Source organism: Rhodamnia argentea, chromosome 4 (assembly GCF_020921035.1).
Source record: "Rhodamnia argentea isolate NSW1041297 chromosome 4, ASM2092103v1, whole genome shotgun sequence".
NCBI lineage: Eukaryota > Viridiplantae > Streptophyta > Magnoliopsida > Myrtales > Myrtaceae > Rhodamnia > Rhodamnia argentea.
Genome location: NC_063153.1, coordinates 18,397,769 through 18,423,137, shown reverse-complemented (window position 1 = coordinate 18,423,137; position 25,369 = coordinate 18,397,769). Strand labels below are relative to the sequence as shown.

Genomic DNA, 25,369 nt, shown 5'->3' with positions numbered 1-25,369 from the left:
ACACCAGCTTGGGGGGGTTGAGCGGCGCACGCTAGCTTGACTTCTCTCGGTGTCCAAATTGAAGTTCTGCAGTATTTTTTTTCTGCATCGTTTAGTTTGCATTATGGTATCGAGGGTCAGCGGGTGTTACGAAGATCATTGACAAGTGGGATGCAATTTGGGTTTAATCTGGCGTCAGTCGCCGGGAGAATTGCATGTAACCTGAAGAAGCAGGTGAGCAGTTGATATGCGCCGATTATTCATAATTACCCTCTCATAATTTCGAGCGAAAATAAAATAAAAAAAATCCAAATTAGGGTCTTTTGCTAAAGTAATTGAAACAAAGTTTAAAATAAAAATTTTAAAAAGGACAATGGTGGTTGGCGGTAATGTGCTCGTTTAATCAAGAAAAGAGGGTGTGGCGAATTGCCGTTGAAGTCCTAAAAGATGGGCTCGAGCTACTTCTAAGTAAAAGATGGGCTCGAGCTACTTCTAAGTATGTACACCACCTAACCTAATTCATCCACATTGGCTGGTATAGATTAAAAAGTATTGGCCTTTTCTGATGCGGACGTTTCATCATGCTGGAGACTTTAGGGTTATCACGTTGTTTTCGAGAAAGCATGTGCGTGCCCGTGGAAAAATTATCAAAAAAGTCATAAATCTTTTATATTTGTGCCAATTTAGTCCATTCGATCAATTTTGGCTGGTTGACGATGACGTGGACTCCGGTGTTGATGTGAATAATTTGTAATAGCATTTTGATAATTTTCTAGTTTTTTTTTTTCCTTTTCTTGTCCTTCTCCTTCTTCCTCAAGCGGCGACCGGCTAGAGGCGAGGGCCGGCGGGGTCCACTCGCGAGGCCTACCTCGGCCAGCCATGGCGAGGCCCGACCTCATCGTCATTGGGCGAGGCCGAGCGAAAATCCGATGGAACGACCTGGTATGGAAATCCCACGACCTCGACCTACTTCATTCTCTTGGAGAAAAGGATATTATTAAGGATATTTTGGACAATTTTTTCATTTTTTTTAATCATTTCTTTGCTGCGATTATGTCCATATATTCCAATTCAAGTATAGGGTTTGGGATACCTGAGTTATTGGGACATGCTCGACTATACTTATTCCGTGATAGGTCAAACTTTTGGGACGAACATTTTCGTAGAGTTTGTTACAGTCCTACATGAATTATAGAAAGAGAAATATCGGACCAAAGTCTCTTTCACATCAAAAGGGTTGAATCTGTCATAGGGAAGATCCCCTGAAGACGAATATCACTCAATCATATAATTCAATCTTAAGCGTAATATTTAGGGGCATCAAGATTCCCCCAAAAAATCGACATTATAGAACCATCCAATTTGGTCTTGCTAAATCACATTGTAAATGAATATTAGGGAGAATGTTTATCATCGGCAGAAAAATACCCGGAGTGCCAATATTTGCATACGACATTCACCGTAGTGTCAATATTATTTTTTTTATCACTTAAGTGCCATATCGAAGAAAAGTGATCATCAAAGTGCCAATTCCGGCCAAAAATGATTATTTAAGTGCCAATTTTAGCCAAACAGTACATGTGGCATTTTTTTATTAATTTTTTAATATTACATGTCAAATTTTTTTAAAAAAATCAACACATGTGGATGCGACGTGGACTTTTCAACATTAAAATAGTTAATTTTTTTTTAAAAAAATTAAATTAAACAGAAAAATAGCCTAACAAATTCAAAAAAAAATGAAAAAAAATTAATAATGAATATCACACAAAGATGAACTGGTTCTTACTCCTAAAAAATTGTTGCTAGAAAAGTTTGCTATCCCTTTGTGGCTGGAAAATGGAAAAGTTTGCTATCCCTTTGCTGACCTCTCTAAAAAATAGTTAAGCTCAATCAAATTAAACATAGAAATAGCCTAAAAAAATTCAAAAAATGAAAAAAATGGTAAGCGTGAGATGCAGCGGTGACGACCATGAGCCCCTCGTCGCCGTCGCCCCCAACATCATCGACAATGGCCGGTGAGGGGTGGGAGATGGCCGAGAGGGGTTGCCGGGGCCCGGCGACCCCACCGAGGGCTCGCCCGGGTAGGCGAGGCCGACCTCACCCAGTGATAGCTCGGTGAGGCTTGGCCGTCGCTGGGCGAGGCTGGACTTTGCCTTGGGCCTGCGACGCCGGCCGCGACCGGGTCTCGACGACCCCGGCGTAGCAACCCCCCTCGGCCATGCCCCACCCCTTGCTGTTGCAACAAAGGGATCCATCTTCTTCTTTTTTTCTTTTTTTCAACATTTTCTATTTTTTTTTCGGTTTTTAGCTTGTTAGGTGGAATTTCTTATTATTTTTTGGCTTTTTATTATTGCTTATTAGGATCTCCGGCAAGCCACGTGTGCATCATGCATGATTTCCGGCAAGCCACATTAGACTTGGCATTGAAATAACCGTTTTTCAAAAAAATTGATACTTAAGTGATTGGTACTAAAGTGGGCGTTGTACATAAATATTGACACTCCGGATGTTCTTCTGCCGTTTATCGTCAAATATTTGACGGTTCTTCGTTTTGGGCGTCAAATAGATCGACTAATGTATGTTATGTACTCATCTTCTCGTCGCCAAAGGGGATTTTAACTTAATGAACGGCTGATTTTAAAGGGGCCGACAAAGAAATGTTCAACTAACCACTGAATAATTCAAAGCACATTATATTTAACAACGACACTAGCAAATATGGAAAAAAGTACATACAAAAAAAGTTATAAACCTATTATAGTAGTACCAATTCAATCACAAACTTTCCAATTCGGCTAATTTAATCATAATTTTTTTTTATATTGATACCAACTCAATCCATTCAATCAATTCAGACTAGAAATCACCGACATTGACGCTAGCCGATCTACATGGCACGGCTAGCATTGATATGGACATTTTTTTTTTTATAGTTTTTGTATGTTTCCTTCTTCTTTTTTTCCCGTTCCTTTTCCTTTTACTAGTGGCCGGCGGGTGTTCGCCCTCGCCCCTGGCAAAAAGATAGGGAAAAGGAAAAAAAAATCAAAAAATCATTATAAAATTATTTTGAAAAATGTCCACGTCTATGTTGGCTGTGCCACTTAAGACGAATCTCGTCCACGTCAACAATTTCCGGCCTAAATTGACCTGATGGACTGAATTTGTATTAATATGAAAAGGTTTAGAACTAAATTGGCCAAATTGAAGTGTTTATGACTGAATTGGTACTAACAAATAGGTTTAGGATTTTTTTGGTATTTTTTCCCAAAAAATATAAAATGCCTTAATTTGTTTAGGGCCAATATATCTCTAATAAATAGCATGTGCCTCTGAAGGCAACGTACAGGTTTTTCTGAAACATTCCAAGCTCCTGAAATTTGTATATAAGAGGAAAAAATTTCGGGTTGGATGAGTAATGAATATGTCCTCTTTTTTTTCTGGGTCGAAAAATATGTTGTTTTTTTTTTTTTTTTCGGTTTCGGGGGCGGGGGGTGGTGGTGTTCAAGTGACATGAAAAGTTAGGGTTTCAACCCCCCAAAAGAAAATGAAAATGCAAGAGCCAAGGGACAGGAGACTAGACAAAAATCATATGAAAATCGATGAAGGGACAAAAGGGCTTGAATGTTTTGGACAAGGACAAAGATTCAAGTGTCTCTTCGAAGGAGTTCTCCCACCTAGGCTTTTCCAAATTGGCCTTCCACCAACCCAACATGGAAAAATTGAAAGTGGGGAAAAAAGAAATAGAAAGAAGAAAGAATGATAATTGCTAGTTTTTATAATGTTTTACGATCAAAACCAAACTATAAATAGTGCAGTACCTGGTATCTCGAAATTTATTGTAATTGCTCGATTTGTTACATAAATCTGTTCGCTTTTCTCGCACGAGAGTCACCATTAATACCAATTTGTCGTAAATTGAATATAAGGGTTTCGTTGTTTATATGTTAGGGCTTGTAATCTTTTGACTCTCAATCCAAACATTGATTTGTTGTTTTCAATTGGAAGTCCAATGATAAAATTTTCATTCCTCGTCCAACCTCGCCTCCAAAAGAGAATCTCCAATATCAAAAATTTCAACAGCATATAATTGCGGAGGCATTTGACGCCGCCGTGTCTATCGGAGACCACCCCTTAAAACTCAATTTCTATGTTAGCATTATGAAGTTGACCGTGTGAATCACGTGCCGCATTGTCGACCGACAGTGCATTTCCTCGACCTTTCTCTCGTTGGCGTTTATTTGGTGATTAGCCCTTTATTAAAATCAAGAAACTATGATGGCCCCAAGGTCGAAAGGAAAATCTCTCCCCTACCATCTCGGCGGAATTCGACTCCGTGACTTTGGTATTTGTCAGAAGAGGTAGGTCCTGTGGCGATTCTGAAGAAGAAATATCATAGATAGACAAAAGAATCGATAACTTCACCTTGAACGAAGACGAACGTGCACAAACTTTGCTTGAAGTTAATCGACGACAAAACCCGAGAACGTAAGAAGGCAACGCCATAATTTAATCCGACGATGAGACACACAGGAACTACATCAAAGATATACGCCAGAATTTAATTGACAACGTGGATCTTGAAAACTACAGTTAAGAAGCACGCTGGAATTTAATCACCGATGTAAATCTGAAAATTATAACTATAGTGTAGGAATTTAAATAACATGTTTGTTTGTTTGTGCGTAGTGACTTTTACGAGCAATTCTTCTTCAGTTGCAGCCATGACTCCATAGCTATGGGAATCTTGGTTCCATGTTCTCGCGTCGCCACGATTTCATCTCTAGGTGGCTGTTCCCTAAAAAGACACACCTCAATCTTTTGCGCTTTTTTGCTGGGTTAGCTCCACTCCTTCTCCCACGGTTCGCTGAACTGAACTTCATTGCCTTATCCTAACCTTTCGATCTCCGTCCAATCGGCATCTTTATCGAGTATTATGACTATGCGCTATCGTGTGATGACAGCACAGCCGATGATCATGCATGTATAATAATATCGGTAACAATTCTCACGGTAGTCGATAATGACCCGTGCTTTTACTATTGATAATCTCCGGCCGCGTGCTTACTTATGTCGATTACCTGGTTAATTTTTTTGTGCAAACACCTACCCTTTGAAAAGTTCTCGAAGATCTCGGGGATATGGAAGGATAGAAAGTCGTGCAATGCTTTTTTAGAAGCAAAAAGACGCCATTGAATCATTCTATATCAAGCACCATTGTCAATACTTAGGGGCAAACAAACTTTACATAGATTTGAAGCGATTGATTTTTTTGTTTTTGTTTTACCTAATGTTTGTAGAGCATAGGTGGAGTTTAAGATCTAAGAAAGCTACCCACCAGATTTTATGACCGTAATGTCAATGGAGCATGGTGTAGTACTGGTCCTTACATTCCGTAATTTTTTCCTTCACCGTAGCATTAAATGTCCTGCTAATGGAAACTAAATAAAAGAGAGCCTTAATATTCATCATCGAAATTTCAGATTTTTTTTCTAAAAAAAAGTTAAAAATCCATGTCAATTTGATCAATTTAGTCCTACATCTTCTGACAATTTGGCAATATAGTCTATTCGGCCAATTTTGACCGATAATTGTGGATGCCGGCTAGAAAACACCGACACTCTTCGGGGGCTTCTGTGTTGTATCCGATACTCCGACACTCTCCGATAGACGACCAACACGTAGTCGGCGCTCCACACACGCCAATGACACGTGAGTCCAGTATACCAACATGCCATTTCGACACACACAGAGTCAATTTTAAGAATTTTTAATAAATTATGAGTCAAAATATAAATTTGTTAAAAATATATATTTACTTAAGTTATATATTCAATCACCCCAAAATTAATATATCTAGCCAACCAAAATAATAATAATAATAATAATAATAATAATAATAATAATAATCGTAAATCCCTAACAGAAGAAAAAGAAACTTGCCGGTAATATTTTTTATACACATAATAAATTACCATATGCATGTAAATATATATTTAATATACAACATGTCTCAAAGTGTCGGGATTCTCTATTTTTTAATAAATGATGTGTCGACGTGTCGTGTCCTGTCTTGTCGTATATGAGTGTTGGCGTTTCACAACCCATTTACTGAAGAATAAATTGAAAATCATTTTTTTTTTTAGTTTCTTTTATAAAAAAAAAGATGAAACGGGCTTTTATTTCAACTTTGGCAGGTGATGCTTAGGATACCGGCCGTCTTATGTGGTATGGTTTGGGACTAAATTGGCATAAGCGTAATAATTTTATGACTTTTTTTTATATAATTTTTCTCAAAATTCACCCAGAACACCCATTTCGAGAAAAAAAATATAATTCAAGAAAAAAATATCGACACTTTCGCTCGGAGAAAAATAAGAATTCACAATATTGGAACATTTTAGCAAACAAGGGGGCCCAATGGGGAGGGACCACCGGCAGTCAACTTGGCACGAGAACAAGAACATATGTAGATTCGACAACATCTGATCACTCATTGTCAAATAAAAAAAAATTCTCAATTACTTATTTAAATTTCGACAAAATAAAATTACTTATTTAAATAATTCGATTGCTGTTTTTTTTTTTCCTTTTTCTTTTTCATGGGTATGGTCGAACACCTTTAGACCGGCCACGCCTCTATTATTGTACCCAATTTTAATGTTTTTCCATGATTCGTGACTGCATAGCTTGCTTAGGCTGTCGAGGCTCCGACGACTTTTGCTTAGTTACTTATTTTTTCTCGGGTGGGGCCCCAGTGCCCCACTAAATAAAAAGTCAAAATATCTCCTCCAAAATAAATATTATCTCCTCCTTTTTTTTAAGAAAAAAAATTTCCTTTTGCTTCTAGAAAATTATTTCTGCCATGTGCACCTATTTTCCATTTTTTTAGTTTCCGAATTTCTCTTGGTGGATCATCCAATTTTCAGGTCCACATCGTCGATTAACAATCGAACTAAACTGAATCATTGGCATCCCTTCATTTATCGTGGATGTAAATAGAGTCTTAGTTGGAACTTTACCTGTGATTCTTTCCAATTTTCAACTATTTGATATTTAAATCCCTAATATGGTTGTAAATCCACAAAATTGCAAGAAGAGTAGGTATTAAATTTTTTACATTCTTTATATATATAAAACGAGAGAATCAGTAGCCCTCGCTTAGTGGTTGTCAACTCTCGTCGGCCAACTTGAAAAGAAAAAAAAATCAATATTTTTTTAAAAAAATAAAAATTGTCCACATTAGCACCCGTGGCGCCACGTGGGACGTTATGCGAGCGATTCTTGATCTAAATTGATTGAATAGACTGAATTAATACCAATACAAAAAGAGTTTGAGACTTTTTTTTTTTATATACTTTTCCCCAAATTCCTTTGGCATCCTTGTGTGGAGGCCCGAGGGAGTGGATGTGAATGGAGCCTAGGGGACTGTGTGTTAACCATTATGGTTCTTTGATTCTGTTTCCCGGAATAAAAAAAGATGAGAATCCTGTTTGGTAATGTGAATAATTCTGATTCCGTTCTCAAAAACAGTTTTGGAGCAAAAACAAGAACAAAAAAAAAAGTTGGTTTTGGAAAAAAAATCACTTATGAGAATCACAAAACGGAATGAAATCCCACATCTCTCACTTTTCTTTTTCAGTTCTCTCATCAATTTTTCCTCGATCTAAAATAGAACGAGGTCTTATTTTCAAAGAAAAATATATAAGACAATAAAATATAAAATCACAAATAAATAAATAAAAAATTGGAAAAGTTTGAAAAAAATTCTAAAAAATCAGAAAGATTTCAGAAAATTCCTAAAAATAGAAGAAGTTTAGATTAGGTTAGTTTGACCTCATTTCATAAAATTAGGCCTACATTTCATAAATTTTGTTCTTTTAAAAAAAATCATAAACACTTTTGCAATTAAACTAGAACCACATTCCTCTAAGCCCTTAAAGATTCATTAGGGTTTTATAACGCGATTTATCAATGCCGTGATTCCTTGATTGCACACTTGATTTCATTAGCTGTGATTTTCCAAGGTTTATGTATTTTAGACTTAGTTTAGTTTTAGAAAATTTTAAAAAAAGACAAAAGTAACCATCGTGAAAACTTAGCAAGCTCTCGTTTTTAAGTTTTTGATAAATTAAGATTGAGATTTGATTTTCTAGAACCAAAAATGCACACCAATGCAGTGCATTTTTCTTGCGAAAACGAGAGTGTCGCTTGTGTCGGTTGTCTGTTTGCTCAAAAGAGTTCGATAAAAGCCCACAATAAATGGAGTAAGTGACTCGTGATGATTCTTGATATTTATTTTTACATTTCAATATGCAATAAGTTATATAAGAGAATCGATATGAATTGATCTTTGATTAATTTGAAATGTAGAATGAAATTTTACGGAGTAACTACGTAATTATTTGACTTAAATGATTAAAAAATTGGGATGAGCAATTATTTTCGAGAACAAAAATTTTGTGTAGTTATCAAACGTGTTTCTATTCCAAGAATAAAAAATTGGAGCAGTTGCTAAACACATTCCGATTTTCTAAAACTTATCCTGTAAACAGAATTAGAAAAAGTCATTTTAATTAGAATCACTTTTTCGGATCGGAATGGTTGCCATATAGGTTCTAGTTGGACCTAACCTGTGATTCTCCTTTCAATTTTCCTTTTTAAGAGTATTTATGAACATTTGTAATTATTTAATGTTTAAACCCCAAATATTTTTCCCAAAAAAAAAAAATCCCTAAATATGGTTATAACTCTACGAAATTACAAGAAGAGTAGGTATTTAATTTTTAACATTCTTTTTCTGGATTGATATAACAAGAGATTCTGAGGGCATTGACTAGAATTTTTAGAAAATTTCTCCAAGGATCGCTACTTTCTTAAAATTTACGAAGATGACATATATAGAGTCTTCCCATTTACTAATAAAAGTTAAAAGATCTATTAACTTCAAAAAGAAAATTTATATATCTTTTTCGCTAAGTTACAAGGGAGCAGCATATTGCGCGGAAGAACATTAATTTTTTTGTTAGGAAAAAGCCACAAAAAATTTTAAACTATGTCCATCGTGATACATTTACTTTAAACAAGTCTATACTCGTGTAACATATTTACCACAATCTTGTATCAATATGACACATTTACTATGAGCTTCTTTTGTGATGCCAAACTTGCATGCGTGTGAACCTCAAAATTTGAGATAAATGTATCACATGCTTATATATTTGGGATTTTTGGTGTCACAAAAAAAAGAAGATTTAGGATAAATGTGTCACACGGGTATAAATTTGAGGTAAATGTATTATGGTGAACATAATTTAGGATTTTTTGTGATTTTTTTTCCTTTTTTGTATTTTATTTTGGCTATTTTTTTTTCTTTTTTCTTTTTGTTTTTGGTTGTGGCAGGAGAACATCAATTTAGTTAAGGTTAAATAAATCGGTGGTTAGCTGAGATTCGACCAAAAAGGAAAAATAAAAATAAATCGGTGGCTAATCTTTATATGGAAACAATGAAGTGGGCACGCCCAGATAATTAGACTGATCCGGCTGTTGCTGGTGGAAACTTTTTCTTTTATTTTATCGATTTGCAAGGAGAAGTGGCACTTTGGGACGGTTGAATCCCCCACAGGCGTGATCGAATTCCCAATCACGAAACAACCCAGAAAAAGAAGGGAAAAGAATCAATCAATCCAATCAATCGAGGACCGAACCAGACACATGGTCACTCGATAACACGTAGGTTCGTGTACACACGATCACAGCGCGCACACATGTGTGTGTCAGTCGGGCCCCACTCGAGGTGGGGGTGTTGAAACGGCGGGTCACTTTTGGAGGCACCGGGGAGGGAGGGAAGGTGCCTTGAGAGGTATATAAAGGAGAGGGTGCTTCAGAACCCCACCGCAGGCCTCTCATGATACCGTCCACTTTGGCTCCCTCGTTTCTTTTGGGGTCTTGTGGAGAAGAGAAGAGAATTCTCATTCATTGTCTCCATTGAAGAAAGCAATCATTTTGTGATCTTCTGCTCTCTCTCTCTCTCTCTCTCTCTCTCTCTCTCTCTCTCTCTCTGTGGTGTTCTTTTGTTTTGGGCTGGGGTTGAAGGAGGAGCACAAAGATGGGTGGAGACAAGGCCAGTCTGGAGGAGATCAAGAATGAGACTGTTGATCTGGTAAGAATTCATTATTACACATCTCTTTTTTCGTCCCAAGAAATTTGGGTCTCTATTTTTTTATTTTTTTTTTGTGGAGTTTGGTAGCTAGCTCTCTGTTTCGGGAATCCATTGCATGATTATGTCCTGTTTCCGCCATGGGCTCTTTGCTCTTTGTTCTGTGTCTCTTGTTCAGACACAGAAGTGCGTGTACTGATTCCCCCCCATGGAATGTGTTCTTCTCTCTGATTGATGATGTGAGTAATCTTGAGCCTGAGTCGTGGTCAGGACTCGTCTGCGCTTCAGACCTCGGTCTTTTGGGTAAGAGCAGAATCATCCGAGTGCTGAGAAAAAGTAGAGTGATGGTCTAGGACATGAAAAAAGCACAAACCTTTGACTGCATGTGGTGCAGAGAAACGCCAGGAAGTCGAATCAGAGTCTATCAGATCCTTGTTTCATCGTCCCCCAGGGTTAAAGTTTTGGTTTTTCAGAAAAGCTTGATGCTTTTTCACATGTTTTTAAGGCCTTTCAGTTCATCTTCTCTCCCACCAAAACAGACAGATCAGGCCCCACCGCCCCAGTTGGTTCGGCTCATCACCGGATCTAAACATGTGAGAGAGAGAGAGAGAGAGGAAGGATGGAGAGTTTCAAAGCCACCATCGTTCTCATAAAGTTTAAATTTTTCAAAGCCACCACCATCTTTCTCACAAAGTTCCAATTTTTAATGCCTACCCATGTTCCCTAATCTCTCTCTCTCTCTCTCTCTACTGTCTGAGAGTCCGAGGGTTTTAGTTTTGCTTATTACAGTGAAGGCGAATTCTAAGTACCTTTCCGTGGTACTTTTTTGTATTTTTCTTTATCTGCCGGCGAGAAATTAAATGAAATTTTCCTATTTTCCATTTTTTCTTTCGCTATGCTTTAACCGTTTCTCTCTCTCTCTCTCTCTCTCTCTCTCTCTCTCTCTATTAAAACTCTCACGTTCAACGGTTCTGAGCTCTGACACCTCCCCCCCCATGTCAGTCCAAATTTATTTTCTCGTAAAACGAAGTCGAGTTATTTTAATCGAGTTTTCATTTTCTTGGCGCGTTACTTGCACGGACCAACCATATGCATTTGCAGTTGGAAAGTATCGACGTCAAGCCGGGTTCTGCGCTTGCTTTGTTTTCTTTTTTCCTTTGGCTTAAACAGTTTATATTTTCAGGTCAACGCTAATGGGTGGGTCTCGCAAAGCCTGACTCTCTGTTCTAATTGTTTTACTCACTGTGCACTGCCCTGTAATGGCCGGTTTTGTCTATGACTTTTCCTTTAAAGCGATAGAGTCAATAGAAGGATAGTCGGATTAGCGAAATTTAGACAATCTATCGAGATGTTTGGACATTAACTTGAACGGGTTTAGGGAAGAAAGATAATCGGCTCATCAATTTCTTATCTCTGATACAAATGTTTCCGCTATTTTATAATTGACAGATGTAGCGGCTCTTTTAGCTTCTGTATCTTTGGACTATTTGTCATACTTTGCAAGGAACAAGTTTTGGACGTTCCAAGTGTATTTAGCTTCGAGTGTGCATATGTATGCTTCCTCGCTACCTGGCATGTTCTAGGACTATGAGTATCACATGGTGAATCTCAGCTTTATCAGCTGACTTCAAACTCAACCCTCTCTATCATCTGAAAAATCTTTTCAGGAGAAAATTCCTATTGAAGAAGTGTTTGAGCAGCTGAAATGTACTCCAAAGGGTTTGACTACCGAAGAAGGAAACACCCGTCTCGAGATCTTTGGACCCAACAAGTTGGAAGAGAAGAAGGTTATATTGCTCGCTAGCTACACTTTCTAGTGGTCTTTACTCACGAAATCTGTGGATGTCTGACATTGTTTCTCTGTCAATAGGAAAGCAAAATCCTCAAGTTCCTCGGCTTTATGTGGAATCCTCTGTCGTGGGTCATGGAATCTGCAGCCATTATGGCCATTGCGCTGGCAAATGGCGACGGAAAGCCTCCAGATTGGCAAGACTTTGTTGGTATCATTTGCCTGCTGGTGATCAACTCCACCATCAGTTTTATTGAAGAAAACAACGCTGGTAATGCTGCTGCGGCTCTCATGGCCGGTCTTGCTCCCAAAACCAAGGTATCATATCATAAATGGCTTAAACCTTTGTGCTCTCATGTTATAGTTTGTGCTGTCATGTTGATTTAGGACCTTGGCCAAAATGAAAAATTTATTTATCATAGCCGTACATGTCATCACTCATTGAGAGTGTCAAAGCATAGGCTGTGACAAAGCTTTGTCTGTTTGCACATCAACTTAGTTTCGGTTGCATTTTGTAGGTGCTTAGGGATGGCAGGTGGAGTGAGCAAGATGCTGCCATTTTGGTTCCTGGAGATATCATCAGTATCAAATTGGGAGACATCATTCCTGCAGATGCCCGTCTTCTTGAGGGTGATCCGTTGAAGGTTGACCAATCTGCCCTTACAGGAGAATCGCTCCCGGTGACCAAGAATCCCTCTGATGAAGTTTTCTCTGGCTCCACATGTAAACAAGGGGAAATTGAAGCTGTTGTCATTGCCACTGGTGTGCATACCTTCTTTGGTAAAGCCGCACATCTTGTGGACAGCACCAACCAAGTTGGGCACTTCCAGAAGGTGCTCACCGCTATCGGGAACTTCTGTATCTGCTCAATAGCAGTCGGAATGCTGGTCGAGCTTATAGTCATGTACCCAATCCAGCACCGCAAGTACAGAGATGGAATCAACAATCTCTTGGTCCTCTTGATTGGAGGCATACCCATTGCCATGCCCACGGTTCTGTCGGTGACCATGGCCATTGGGTCCCACCGCCTGTCTCAACAAGGTGCTATTACTAAGAGGATGACTGCCATAGAAGAGATGGCTGGAATGGACGTCCTCTGCAGTGATAAGACTGGGACACTGACCTTGAACAAGTTGAGTGTCGACGTAAACCTGGTCGAAGTGTTCACCAAAGGAGTGGAGAAGCCGCATGTGATATTGCTGGCGGCCAGAGCTTCTAGGACAGAAAACCAGGATGCCATTGACGCGGCCATTGTTGGAATGCTTGCTGACCCGAAGGAGGTACAGTACCTTTTGCGATCTCATGGTGGTCTTCTCTCTAGTGAGCTAGTTTTGATCAGAAAGACTGATGTACCCAATGCTTCATGTGCTCAAACGTAGGCTCGAGCCGGGATCACGGAGGTGCATTTCTTCCCATTCAATCCTGTGGACAAGAGAACTGCCTTGACTTATGTCGATTCGGATGGAAACTGGCACCGTGCAAGCAAAGGAGCACCTGAGCAAGTAATGCATCATGGGCTATTGTCCTCCAACAATGCATCGTGCAGTAAAGTGTGACTAGATTGGTTCGCTGACTTTGTTTCTCGCCTTTTGTTGGATACAGATTTTAACCCTTTGCAATGCCAGAGACGACCTTAAAAAGAAGGTCCACGCTGTCATTGACAAATTTGCTGAACGTGGGCTGCGGTCCCTGGCTGTGGCTAGACAGGTGTTTGATATGTAACCTTTCAGACTCCTACGTAAGTGTTCTTTTCACTCGGAAGCAACCCTAAGATTCTTTATTTTTGTCATTCACAGGAAGTGCCAGAGAAGAACAAAGAGAGTCCTGGTGCCCCATGGCAATTTGTTGGTCTATTGCCCCTCTTTGACCCTCCCAGGCATGACAGTGCAGAAACTATTCGCAGAGCTCTCAATCTCGGTGTCAATGTCAAGATGATTACTGGTAATGATTTCTTGGTTCATTGCTCAATTAAATTACAGTGGATATTCAATGTTTGGCATATGATTAACACATGCTCTTTCAGGTGATCAACTTGCCATTGCTAAGGAGACAGGTAGGAGACTTGGAATGGGAACCAATATGTACCCATCTGCTTCTCTGCTTGGTCATGACAAGGATGTTAGTATCGCGGCGCTTCCTATTGAAGAACTCATTGAGAAAGCAGATGGTTTTGCCGGTGTTTTCCCTGGTTCGTACCTTTTATTCTCATCTACTAACTCTTGTGTCTATTTCCAACTGCAAGATTTGCTTACTCTAACAAGTGATGCCTAATCTTATCTAATTCTCTGTTTGGCAGAGCATAAGTACGAGATTGTGAAGAAATTGCAGGAGAGAAAGCACATTTGCGGGATGACGGGCGATGGTGTCAATGATGCCCCTGCTTTAAAAAAGGCAGATATTGGAATTGCTGTTGCCGATGCTACAGATGCTGCACGGGGTGCTTCTGATATTGTCCTCACAGAACCTGGGCTGAGTGTTATCATCAGTGCTGTCTTGACTAGCAGAGCTATATTCCAAAGGATGAAGAACTACACTGTCAGTACTACATTCTTTTATTTCTTAAGTTTTTTCTTCTCTCTTTTTTCTTCTTGGATGGAACTAATCATTGCTTCTGTTTTTGTAACTTCTTGCAGATATATGCAGTCTCCATTACTATCCGTATAGTGGTAAGTGGAATGTTTTACTCATATAATGTCTGACTAGCACAGATCTTTGGATGGATTATTCATTCTCTTTGCGTGGGTTTGCTCCCGTTTCTGCAGTTTGGTTTCATGCTTATTGCTCTAATTTGGAAGTTCGACTTTTCTCCATTCATGGTTTTGATTATTGCCATTCTAAATGACGGTAAGCACTTACACATCTTTGGGAAAGGCTTTAATTTTTCCTCGCAATGGCATAGTGACAATGGGAATTAATAGCATCCTATTTCACTCTTTAAAGGAACAATCATGACAATTTCAAAGGACAGAGTGAAGCCATCTCCAATGCCTGATAGCTGGAAACTGAAAGAGATATTTGCCACCGGTATTGTGCTCGGAGGTTACTTGGGACTGATGACCGTTATATTCTTTTGGGCCATGAAGGAAACCGACTTCTTCTCAGTAAGACATGAGATTCCTCTGTTCTTACAGATTTCGCTGTTGCTTCTGTTGCACAGCATAAAGATTCATCCTTTTAACTCCTTTTTTGTTGCTTCTTATATGACAGAACCATTTTAATGTCAGATCGCTGAGGGAAAACCGGGAGGAAATGATGGCTGCTCTGTACCTTCAAGTGAGTATCGTGAGTCAGGCGTTGATATTTGTGACAAGATCTCGTAGCTGGTCATTCGTTGAGCGCCCAGGGCTTCTTCTAGTCAGTGCTTTCATGATTGCACAACTCGTAAGACCCTTGAGCCATCTTCTGCATTTTTTAGAACTTCAGTTACACCATTCTGCTACTACTTGTATTCCACCTGATGCTTATGAAACTCAAAATATAGTAATTCTGATATTGACGACGAAAAAATTCTTTGCTTTTTTCCTTTTGGCAGGTTGCTACATTGATAGCTGTATATGCCAACTGGGGCTTTGCTGAAATTAAGGGATGTGGGTGGGGATGGGCAGGGGTCATCTGGCTCTACAGCATCGTCTTCTACATGCCTCTGGATATTCTCAAGTTCGCTATTCGCTACATCTTGAGTGGAAAGGCATGGCTCAACTTGCTAGAAAACAAGGTATGTTTTAGTCGTATTACCTTAGTACAACACACAGCAATTGACCTACATTTGATTGGGTGAAATGCGACAAACTGAACTCTTCTTTTTCCTCTGTTTTGACAATGCGATAGACCGCATTCACCACCAAGAAAGATTACGGCAAAGAGGAGAGAGAGGCCCAATGGGCTCTTGCTCAAAGGACTCTTCACGGTCTCCAACCGCCGGAGACTTCCAGCATCTTCAATGACAAGAACAGCTATAGGGAGTTGTCGGAGATTGCAGAGCAGGCCAAGAGACGAGCTGAAGTTGCAAGGTAATGTTGTCAGGCCTCCCTGAGGTGTTGCTCAATATAACACAAGATGACGGTCTTTCTTTCTCTTGAATGGATCTCTCTTGTTAGAATGCTTCCCTAGTGAACTGAATAAGAAGCAAACTTTTTCTCAATTTTTGCAGGCTTCGGGAGCTCCATACGCTCAAAGGTCATGTCGAGTCCGTGGTGAAGCTGAAAGGATTGGACATCGACACGATCCAGCAGCATTATACCGTGTGAATAACTTCATCGAACTCCGTTGGAAAGAGCTGCGAAAATGGTCCCAAGGTTGGCCACTTCCCAATTATCATGGTCGTGACGATCGATTCAAAGGACTAACTAGCTAAAAACTTGTGCAAGGGAGGAGAGGTTTTCTTGATCATAAATCTCCCTGCGCCTTTTTTTTTTATTTGGGGGTCCTCTTCTTTTGTTCCCTCCCTTCTTTTCCCATGTATTTGAAGGCCAGAAAGAAGGCTCATGTTTGCTTTGCTCTCTCTTTTCCACCGTCCAGTTTCAATAGAGGAGCTATGTAAAACTTTGTTGCGCCATTTCCCAGCTTCAATGGTCCTCTCTGTCTTTAATTTATGCATCCAAACTTTGTATCTCTTTCCGCCATTTTCCCATATCTTCCATTATATTTAGCTACGCCATTTCTGACTATGAAAACCATTGAACGGATTGCAGAAGAATAATTTGTTTAATTCAAGATTAATAGGAACAAACTAACAGCAAATAGATATATGTGTTTACATATAGAGTTCCTCGTCCAAATCATTATCTTCTCAAGACTATTGGGTTGTAGTGTAAGGATCATTTGCCAAATTTCATGAACAAGGTCTCAGCACAAGAAGAGGTCTAAATATTCTTATTTTCTTGAAGGCAGATGAGCTTATTCTTGTACCCAATGGTCTTCTCATCAGGAGCAACCATTCTTATGGCAATATGGTTTTCCAGGTATGAAGTTTGACCCATGATAACTTGTGATAATTTGGGCAAGTCAACCATGTCCACTTCTTTCCGACACACAAAAAAATAGAAAAAGAAACAGAAGTCGAATTCATGAATTGTGTCTAAATATGAAACCATAGTCGCTACATCAAGGTTAAATCCTGTTGATTACCCTACTAATCATCGGTTGAAAAGTAGATCAATCTGTATGTGACCCCATGTGGAATTTGCCTAAGATAAATACCTAGATGCCTCCCCGTTTTATAGTTACAAACGAAAAGTATTAATCTGTTTCTTTATCTGGTTATGAATATCCTACCATTCTAACATAAATTTTACCACATTTTCTGCCTATCTTTCTCTTCTTCTTCTTCTTTTTGCCCCTGCTTTTGCAACTATGGAGATAGATTAAAAAACAACTAATCACTAGGAATTTTTGGGCAGAAGTATTAATGACCATTTTCTAGGACTACTCCTCTTTTCCCCTCCATATGTAGTTTAACATGTAGTTTAACATAAACATTGGCTCATCTCTAAGTTAGAAACTAGTATATATTAGCAACTTGAAAAGGTCAATCCACTCTCATTACAATGTGTGAAGTTTCCTCAAGGTTTTTCCCACTACTTTTGCTTCATGAAAGCCCAAGATCCTAGACTCTAAACTTCTTTATTGGGCTCATGTTGTTCAATGTTGGGCACCTCTTGGATCTTTATCTCTCTCAATTTAGGATGATACTTTTCTCCCCAAAACATATCCAAGCTGACCATTGAGGTTTCCACAACCATGTCCTTTAGGAATGGATACGACTTGCTATGTTTTCTAAAGATTAGATGCAATTACTCTTGCAAACAAGTCCTAAGAGCTTCACGAAATAGATAGATATGCATTGATAATCAAAGAATTTCCACTCTCACTTTCACCACAACGGACATCTCGGAATGCAATTCACAGCCAAACGTATTTCTATGAAACATCGACGTCAATAGCTACTCCAAGAGGTTGATTTAATTGGTGTAACTACGAGAGAAAAATATCTTTACTTTGCAAAAAGTTCAAAGTTAAAAATTTGGTTTGTGATAGAAGGAAGCTTGATGGCATTTCCCAATTATTCCTCAACATCTGGATGTGATTAAAAAATGTCCCTTAGTTCTTAAAAAAAAATCAGAAATGTACTAATGTTTACCCTACAAATTAAACTTTACTAGGGCGACACTCTCACAGATCTTGATGGAATTTACTTAAGAAGTTTATGGCGTATAGATAGACACTCCATTTGTTGTTCCAAGAAATATGCATTTACTAATCAATCAATCAAGAAAATCATCTGAACTAGGCATCATTCCCTAGAGATACCTTGTAGAAGAGTACAATCCATGTTGATAAATCCATAGTTGATCCCTAGGGAGCAATATGAGCAATCAAATTCAAGATTCTTGTCTGATTAGATCAACACTCCACAATTTTTCTACATGGAATCCAACTTCCCCAGTTAATGCCTCTTCCATGTAAAGATAAGACATACGTTAAGAATACTTTATTCAATTGATCTGGGGATTTGTTTCTTAATTGAGTATCAAACATTAAAGGAGCAAGTTTAGACGGAGAGGAGCAAAGTCAGCATGTGCTTCTCACTTTTCCAACATGCCAACTATCGTGACATAATCTAATTAATGCTTTAATTATCGCACATAGAAAATAATTAACTAATTAACCTATTAAAAGAGAAGTACGGAGAAAAAAAGAGCGGAGGAAATCTCCACTTGCAAGCATTAGGATATCGCGCACGTTCGACCAACAATTTGCGCATGCACCTAATTTCATGTTATCCTCTCGATAAAGCAAAGATAGTGATGCTTTTTCACTATTCTTGACTTGAAATTTTATGGTTTTTCCCGTAAAGAAAGATTGACAATCTACAACATGAAAATCCATGAAAATTAGGTTTTTTTTCATTTTCTTGTGATCAAGTTATATCGCGTTAATATTGTTCTTGCGTTCAAGACTCAAAACCGACTAAGAGAGTTAAGCTTCTTGATTATGTTCTCACGTAACTATCCCCCTTTTTTCTCGCTTTTCAAATCATTTCGGAGCTGAATTTATCGTATCAACTGTAGCAAAATTCAATATGGCAATAATATAAATGTCGTGAACAATATACAAATTGATAAACGTATTAAAATTGAAATTAGAACAGTACAATCACAGAACCGAACATAAATGGAATTGCAATAATAATATTGAAAAGAAACGGTGTCGATACAAATAATACCGAGGCCTGTGTTTGACACGGTTTCTTTAAAACAGATTCGTCCCCTCTATTACGTGCTCGAGGTTTCGTGAACATCTGTCTCCCAGGATACAACGGTTGGCGGCGAAGAAGCAAGCACACACCTCAAGGCTATCGGCGAACCCGAACAAAGCGGAACCGAACACTATCGAAAACAATGCAAATGCTGAGAGTAGAAAGAAAGAGGATTTTCGGACGAGTAAAAAATTTTGGATGGGAAGCCACCTACTTCTAGGGTCAGCGGGGAACGTTTCGGAAATTGAACTATAACGGCCAATTAAATCTGCCGTTATTATGTAACGACAGAATCAATTCAGTAGCCGTTTCAACATTAACTTGCTAATGAATTATAACGGCTGATTAAATCCGCCGTTATAATATTGATTTCATAACGGCAATGCCATTAATCTGCCGTTATAATATCGATTTCGGCAACCGTTACAAAAATTGTAACAATTTGAGTTGGAAAAATAAATCGGAAAGCAAAATTGGGCTTTTCGCGAGGCCCACCTCTCGGTCTTGCATTCGTGTACGCAGGTCGTGCGCTCGCGCCCAAGTTTTAGCTCATTGGGCCTCCGTCGGGGCCTGTGATTTGCACCCCCTACGCCCGTGCGCGAGGCATAGTACTTGTGTTGTAACAGTTACCACTCAAAAGGAGGGTAACTATTTATAAAGCACTTTAAAGCCTTCTTTCTTTTCAATGTGGGACTAGTGTTTTTCCACTTCCCACTTCCAACTCAAGGGTGTTCTTTGAGCATCAATTTCTCATTCATCCACCCTTCAATTTGTCCCATATTTCCAACAATCCCCCACATGAATGAAAATTATTTTAGTTTTAACTCTGTGATAGTGTTCAACAATTGAAACTCGCATAGGATAGGTAGGTGTTACCCTTTGAACCTTCCCTTATGAAAATGTATTTACTTTACTAGCTGTCCAGTAGACATGATGTCCTTAAACTATCCCGCTTTCTCATGTAAATGAACCATACACTTCACACAGGAATCATCTAAACATTTGTTCGGTTCTCATGATTATGTTCGTTTTGGCCATGAACATCAACCTGGTTCTGCGAGAGTTTCTAAAGAATTTAGCCCTAAATAATTATCCTTTGAAGCGGCCCCACTTCTCTCTCACATAGGTGATTACTTAATTTTGAGTAATTTGTTTACTCCACTTAAGAATCATTAAAGCAAAATTGTTATCCTTTTCCTTACAATATCACCGATATTTTATATGAATGGTTTTAGGGATAAACCCCCACAAGGACATCACTAAGTTTATATAATTAGGTTGTCTCTTTGAACCTAGATATTGGAATCTCCAATCAACTAGGTTGGGTTTCCTTTATATCAACTTATTCTTTCATGGGCTTCAGTCCCATTCCTCTTGTCGATTTTTCAACTAACTCTCTATTTAACCATTTGGTTAGCGGATCCGTAATATTATCCTTTGACTTTACGTAGTCAATAGAGATAATTTCAGTTGAGAGTAGTTGTCTAATGGTATTATGTCTACGACGTATATGTCTAGACTTACCATTATACATGTTACTCTGTGCTCTTCCAATCGCAGATTGATCGTCACAATGTATATAGATTGGTGGCACTGGTGTTTGCCATTTTGGAATATCCTTTAAGAAATGGCGTAGCCATTCAGCCTCTTCACCACATTTATCCAAAGCTATGAATTCAGATTCCATTGTGGATCCGGCTATAACAGTTTGTTTACAGGATTTCCAAGATATAGCCGCACCTGCTAATGTGAATATATATCCTCTAGTAGATTTTGAGTCTTTTATATCGGATATCCGGTTCGCATCACTATATCCTTCTAGAACAGCTAGGTATCCGGTATAATGCGAGCCATGATTCCGAGTATACCGTAAGTACCTAAGTACTCTCACTATTGCTTTCCAGTGATCGGCACTCGGATTGCTCGTATATCTACTCAATCTACTAACCGTATAGGCAATATCCGGTCTAGTACAACTCATTAAGTACATTAGACTTCCAATAACTCTAGAGTACTCTACTTGAGAAATACCCTCTCATCTATTCTTGGACAGATGAAGACTATTGTCTAATGGTGTTCTAGCAATACCGGAATCATTCATGTTGAATTTTTCAAGAATCTTGTCCACATAGTGTGACCGGTTTAAAATAAGACCTTATGACGTTCTTTTGATTTTAATTCCTAAAATCACATCAGCAAGTCCCATATCTTTCATGTCAAATCTTGAATTCAACATATTCTTGGTAGATTTGATCGTTTTGTCATCGCTACCAACAATGAGTATGTCATCTACATAAAAACACAAAATGACATAGCCATTTTCCGTCTCTTTAATGTAGACACATTTATCACATTCATTGATCTTAAATCCATTGGTAATCATTGCATAATCAAACTTTTCATGCCACTGCTTTAGCGCTTGTTTTAGGCCATACAATGATTTCACCAATTTACGGACTTTCCTTTCTTGCCCTGGAACCGTAAAACCCTCGGGTTGTTCCATGTAGATTTCTTCATCCAAATCACCATTTAGGAAAGCTGTTTTTACATACATTTGATGTACTTCTAGATTTCGCAATGCTGCAATTGCAAGTATCATCCCGATGGAGTTTATTCTCGTCACTGGAGAATAAGTAACAAAGTAATCTAAGTCTTCTCGTTGTCTGTACCCTTTGATTACAAGTCCGGCTTTATACTTATCAATGGAGCCATCTGGTTTCATTTTCCTTTTAAAGATCCATTTAGACCCTAAAGGTTTACAACCGGGAGGAAGATCCACTAGCTCCCAAGTATGATTATGCAAAATAGAATCAACTTCACTTTTTATTGCTTCTTTCCATTGAGGTCCCTCGGAAGAATTCACAGCTTCTGCATAGTTTAATGGTTCATTTTCTAACAAATAAGTTAGAAAATCATTTCCAAATGATTTTTCCACTCTTGCTCTTTTGCTACGTCTGGGTTCTAGTTCATGATCCGAATCATGATTTTTTCCATTCATAGTTTCATTCGTTCGTTTAGACGAACTTGATCCATCATTGGATTTGCAAGGAAATACATCTTCAAAGAATGATGCATTCCTAGATTCCATGATCGTATTCTTGTGTATATCTGGAATTTTCGATTCATGTACAAGAAATCGATATGCATTAATAAGTTATGTGCATAGCCTATAAAGATACAATCCACCGTTTTAGGACCTATCTTTATTTTCTTTGGTGTTGGAACAGCCACTTTTGCAAGACACCCCCACACTCGTAAGTATTTGTAGGATGGTCTCCTACCTTTCCATAGCTCATAAGGGGTTTTATCCTCTTTCTTTCGAGGTACCTTATTTAAAAGGTAATTGCTTGACAAAATAGCTTCACCCCACATATTTTGAGGTAAACCTGAACTCAGCACTAACGCATTCATCATTTCTTTCAATGTGCGATTTTTACGTTCAGCAACACCATTTGATTGAGGTAAATAGGGTGCAGTTACTTCATGTATAATTCCGTGTTGTGCACAGAATTCACCAATTGGTACTTCGTACTCACCACCTCTATCACTTCTCAATCTTTTAATTTTCTTGTTAAGTTGATTTTCAACTTCATTCTTATAGAGAACAAATTTCTCTAAGGCTTCATCTTTGCTTTTTAGCAAATACACATAGCAGTATTTCGTGCTATCATCGATAAAAGTAATAAAGTATTTATTACCACCTCTTGTTTGCATGAATTTCAAATCGCAAACATCACTATGAATTAATTCAAGGGGTTCGGTGTTTCTTTCAATTGTTTGAAACGATGATCTGGTTAATTTTGCCTCAACACAAATTTCACATTTATGTTTTGAATCAATTTGGAATGAGGGTGTATGTTCCAAGTTAATTAATCTACGCAATGTATCATAATTAACGTGTCCTAGTCTACCATGCCATAAATTGGAAGACTCAAGCAAATAAACGGAAGACTTATTATCTTTATTGATAATTGTCATTACATTGAGCTTAAAAAGCCCATCGGTTACATATCCCTTCCCCACATACATTCCAGATTTAGACAAAATAACTTTGTCTGATTCGAACACCATACGAAATCCATGCTTGTTCAACGAGACCCAGAGACTAGGTTCTTTCGAATTTCCGGCACATATAGGACATTATTCAGAGTCGGCTCTTTTCCGGATGTCATCTTCAGCAGTACCTTCCCTTGGCCTTCGACGGCAGAAGAGGCAGAGTTTCCCATGAAAACTTTCTCCCCAATAATTGGTTCGAAAGTTGTGAACAGGTCCTTATTGGAGTATACGTGCCTAGTGGCACCAGTGTCAATCCACCATTCCTTCGGATTGGACCCAACCAAGTTCACTTCAAAACCATTGCAGAGAGGTTTATATCCGACACATCTTGAGTGATGTCATTCACCATATTTGTTTCATAACTCTTCTTCTTTGGAAATCTGCAATCCACGGATCTATGATCCATCTTGCCACAGTTGAAGCATTTTCCTTGAAACTTGTTCTTGGAAACTCCTCCTTTTGGTCCCAACTTTGGCTTGGCAATCTTCTTGTTCTTGGGGCCATGCCTATGTTCCACAACATTTGCTTTAGCCGTAGTAGGATTGAACCCTCTGCGTTCGGAACCTCTGTTATCTTCTTCGATTCGAAGTCTAACAATCAGCTCCTCTAGGTTCATTTCCTTTCGCTTGTGCTTGAGGTAGTTCTTGAAATCCTTCCACCCAGGAGGTAGCTTCTCAATAATAGAAGCTACTTGGAAGGTTTCACTCAAGATCATGCCTTCAGCCTAAATCTCATACAAGATCACTTGAATTTCTTGCACTTGACTAATCACGGTCTTAGAATCCACCATCTTATATTCAAGGAATCGATCGACAGCAAATTTCTTTGCTCCGGCATCCTCTGTTTTATATTTTCGATCCAAGGATTCCCATAACTCCTTTGCTGTTTTTATTGCACAATAGACATTGTACAGCGAGTCATGTAAACCGTTCATGACGTAGTTCCTACATAGGAAGTCAGAGTGCTTCCAGGCCTTAACGGCGTTAAAGGCTTGCTTATCCGTTTGTCCCTCGGATAGCTTAGGAGCTTCCTCGGTCAAGAATCTCGCAACATTCAAGGTCGTTAAGTAAAACGGCATCTTTTGCTGCCACCTTTTAAAGTTCGATCCGTTGAACTTTTCGGGTTTCTCACCATGGTGGACAGAAACCGCAGCGAGGGCAGAGGATGATCCGGACAGTTGGACAACTAAGGTAGAGATAGTGCTTTGGTTGATGTTGTCGGCAGGCACATCAACAACTTCGTTTCCAGTAGCCATTTGAATTTCAAGTACGAGTCAAGATCGAAATCTGTTTTAAGATTGTAGCAAAATTCAATATGACGATAATATAAATGTCGTGAACAATATACAAATTGATAAACGTATTAAAATTGAAATTAGAACAAGTACAATCACGAACCGAACATAAATGGAAGTAGCCGTTTCAACATTAACTTGCTAACTGATTAAATCCGCCGTTATAATATTGATTTCATAATGGCAATGCCATTAATCTGCCGTTATAATATCGATTTTGGCAACCGTTACAAAAAATTGTAACAATTTGAGTTGGAAAAATAAATCGAAAGGCAAAATTGGGCTTTTCGCGAGGCCCACCTCTCGGTCTTGCATTCGTGTACGCAGGTCGTGCGCTCGCGCCCAAGTTTCAGCTCATTGGGCCTCTGTCGGGGCCTGGGATTTGCACCCACCCTGCGCCTGTGCGCGAGGCATAGTACTTGTATTGTGACAGTTACCACTTAAAAGGAGGGTAACTATCTATAAAGCACTTTAAAGCCTTCTTTCTTTTCAATGTGGGACTAGTATTTTTCCACTTCCCACTTCCAACTCAAGGGTGTTCTTTGAGCATCAATTTCTCATTCATCCACCCTTCAATTTGTCCCATATTTCCAACATCAACCACCGACGCATTCGACTGAATCCATTTCTTCCAATGTAAATCGCATAATACCTATGTGCGTTCGATCATTTAAGCATGTTAACTTCACTTGTGTGCATACGCTAGTGAAAGACAAAATCACACTTCCCCATCATAGGATGACCTATGCACGACTATCATGGAAATAGAAATCTAGGTAAACAATAATTGAGAGCAAAATGGGGGGAAAGGCGTACTAAATGAGGCACTCGAAC

The 25,369-nt window shown here is 38.8% G+C and overlaps 2 protein-coding genes across 2 annotated transcripts; one reads left to right on the top strand and one right to left on the bottom strand.

The window, feature by feature from the left end:
• The first annotated feature begins 9,939 nt into the window (after window positions 1-9,939).
• LOC115744484 (plasma membrane ATPase 4-like) lies at window positions 9,940-16,549 on the top strand. Its single transcript, XM_048276982.1, has 17 exons — window positions 9,940-10,141; window positions 11,806-11,925; window positions 12,009-12,245; window positions 12,446-13,207; window positions 13,307-13,429; window positions 13,530-13,634; window positions 13,724-13,868; window positions 13,951-14,115; window positions 14,224-14,462; window positions 14,561-14,593; window positions 14,690-14,771; window positions 14,868-15,028; window positions 15,135-15,308; window positions 15,460-15,642; window positions 15,756-15,937; window positions 16,078-16,288; window positions 16,358-16,549. Exons 1-16 carry the CDS (start codon window positions 10,088-10,090, stop codon window positions 16,172-16,174), a joined length of 2,862 nt encoding a protein of 953 aa, XP_048132939.1. The 5' UTR covers window positions 9,940-10,087; the 3' UTR covers window positions 16,175-16,288; window positions 16,358-16,549.
• Window positions 16,550-23,527: 6,978 nt separating this feature from the next.
• Window positions 23,528-24,496, bottom strand: LOC125314837. The gene is made up of 2 exons (XM_048278069.1): window positions 24,014-24,496; window positions 23,528-23,965 (listed from the first exon to the last, which is right to left on the bottom strand). The coding sequence occupies exons 1-2, from the start codon at window positions 24,494-24,496 to the stop codon at window positions 23,528-23,530; spliced, it is 921 nt and encodes a 306-aa protein (XP_048134026.1).
• Between the last annotated feature and the right edge of the window lie 873 nt (window positions 24,497-25,369).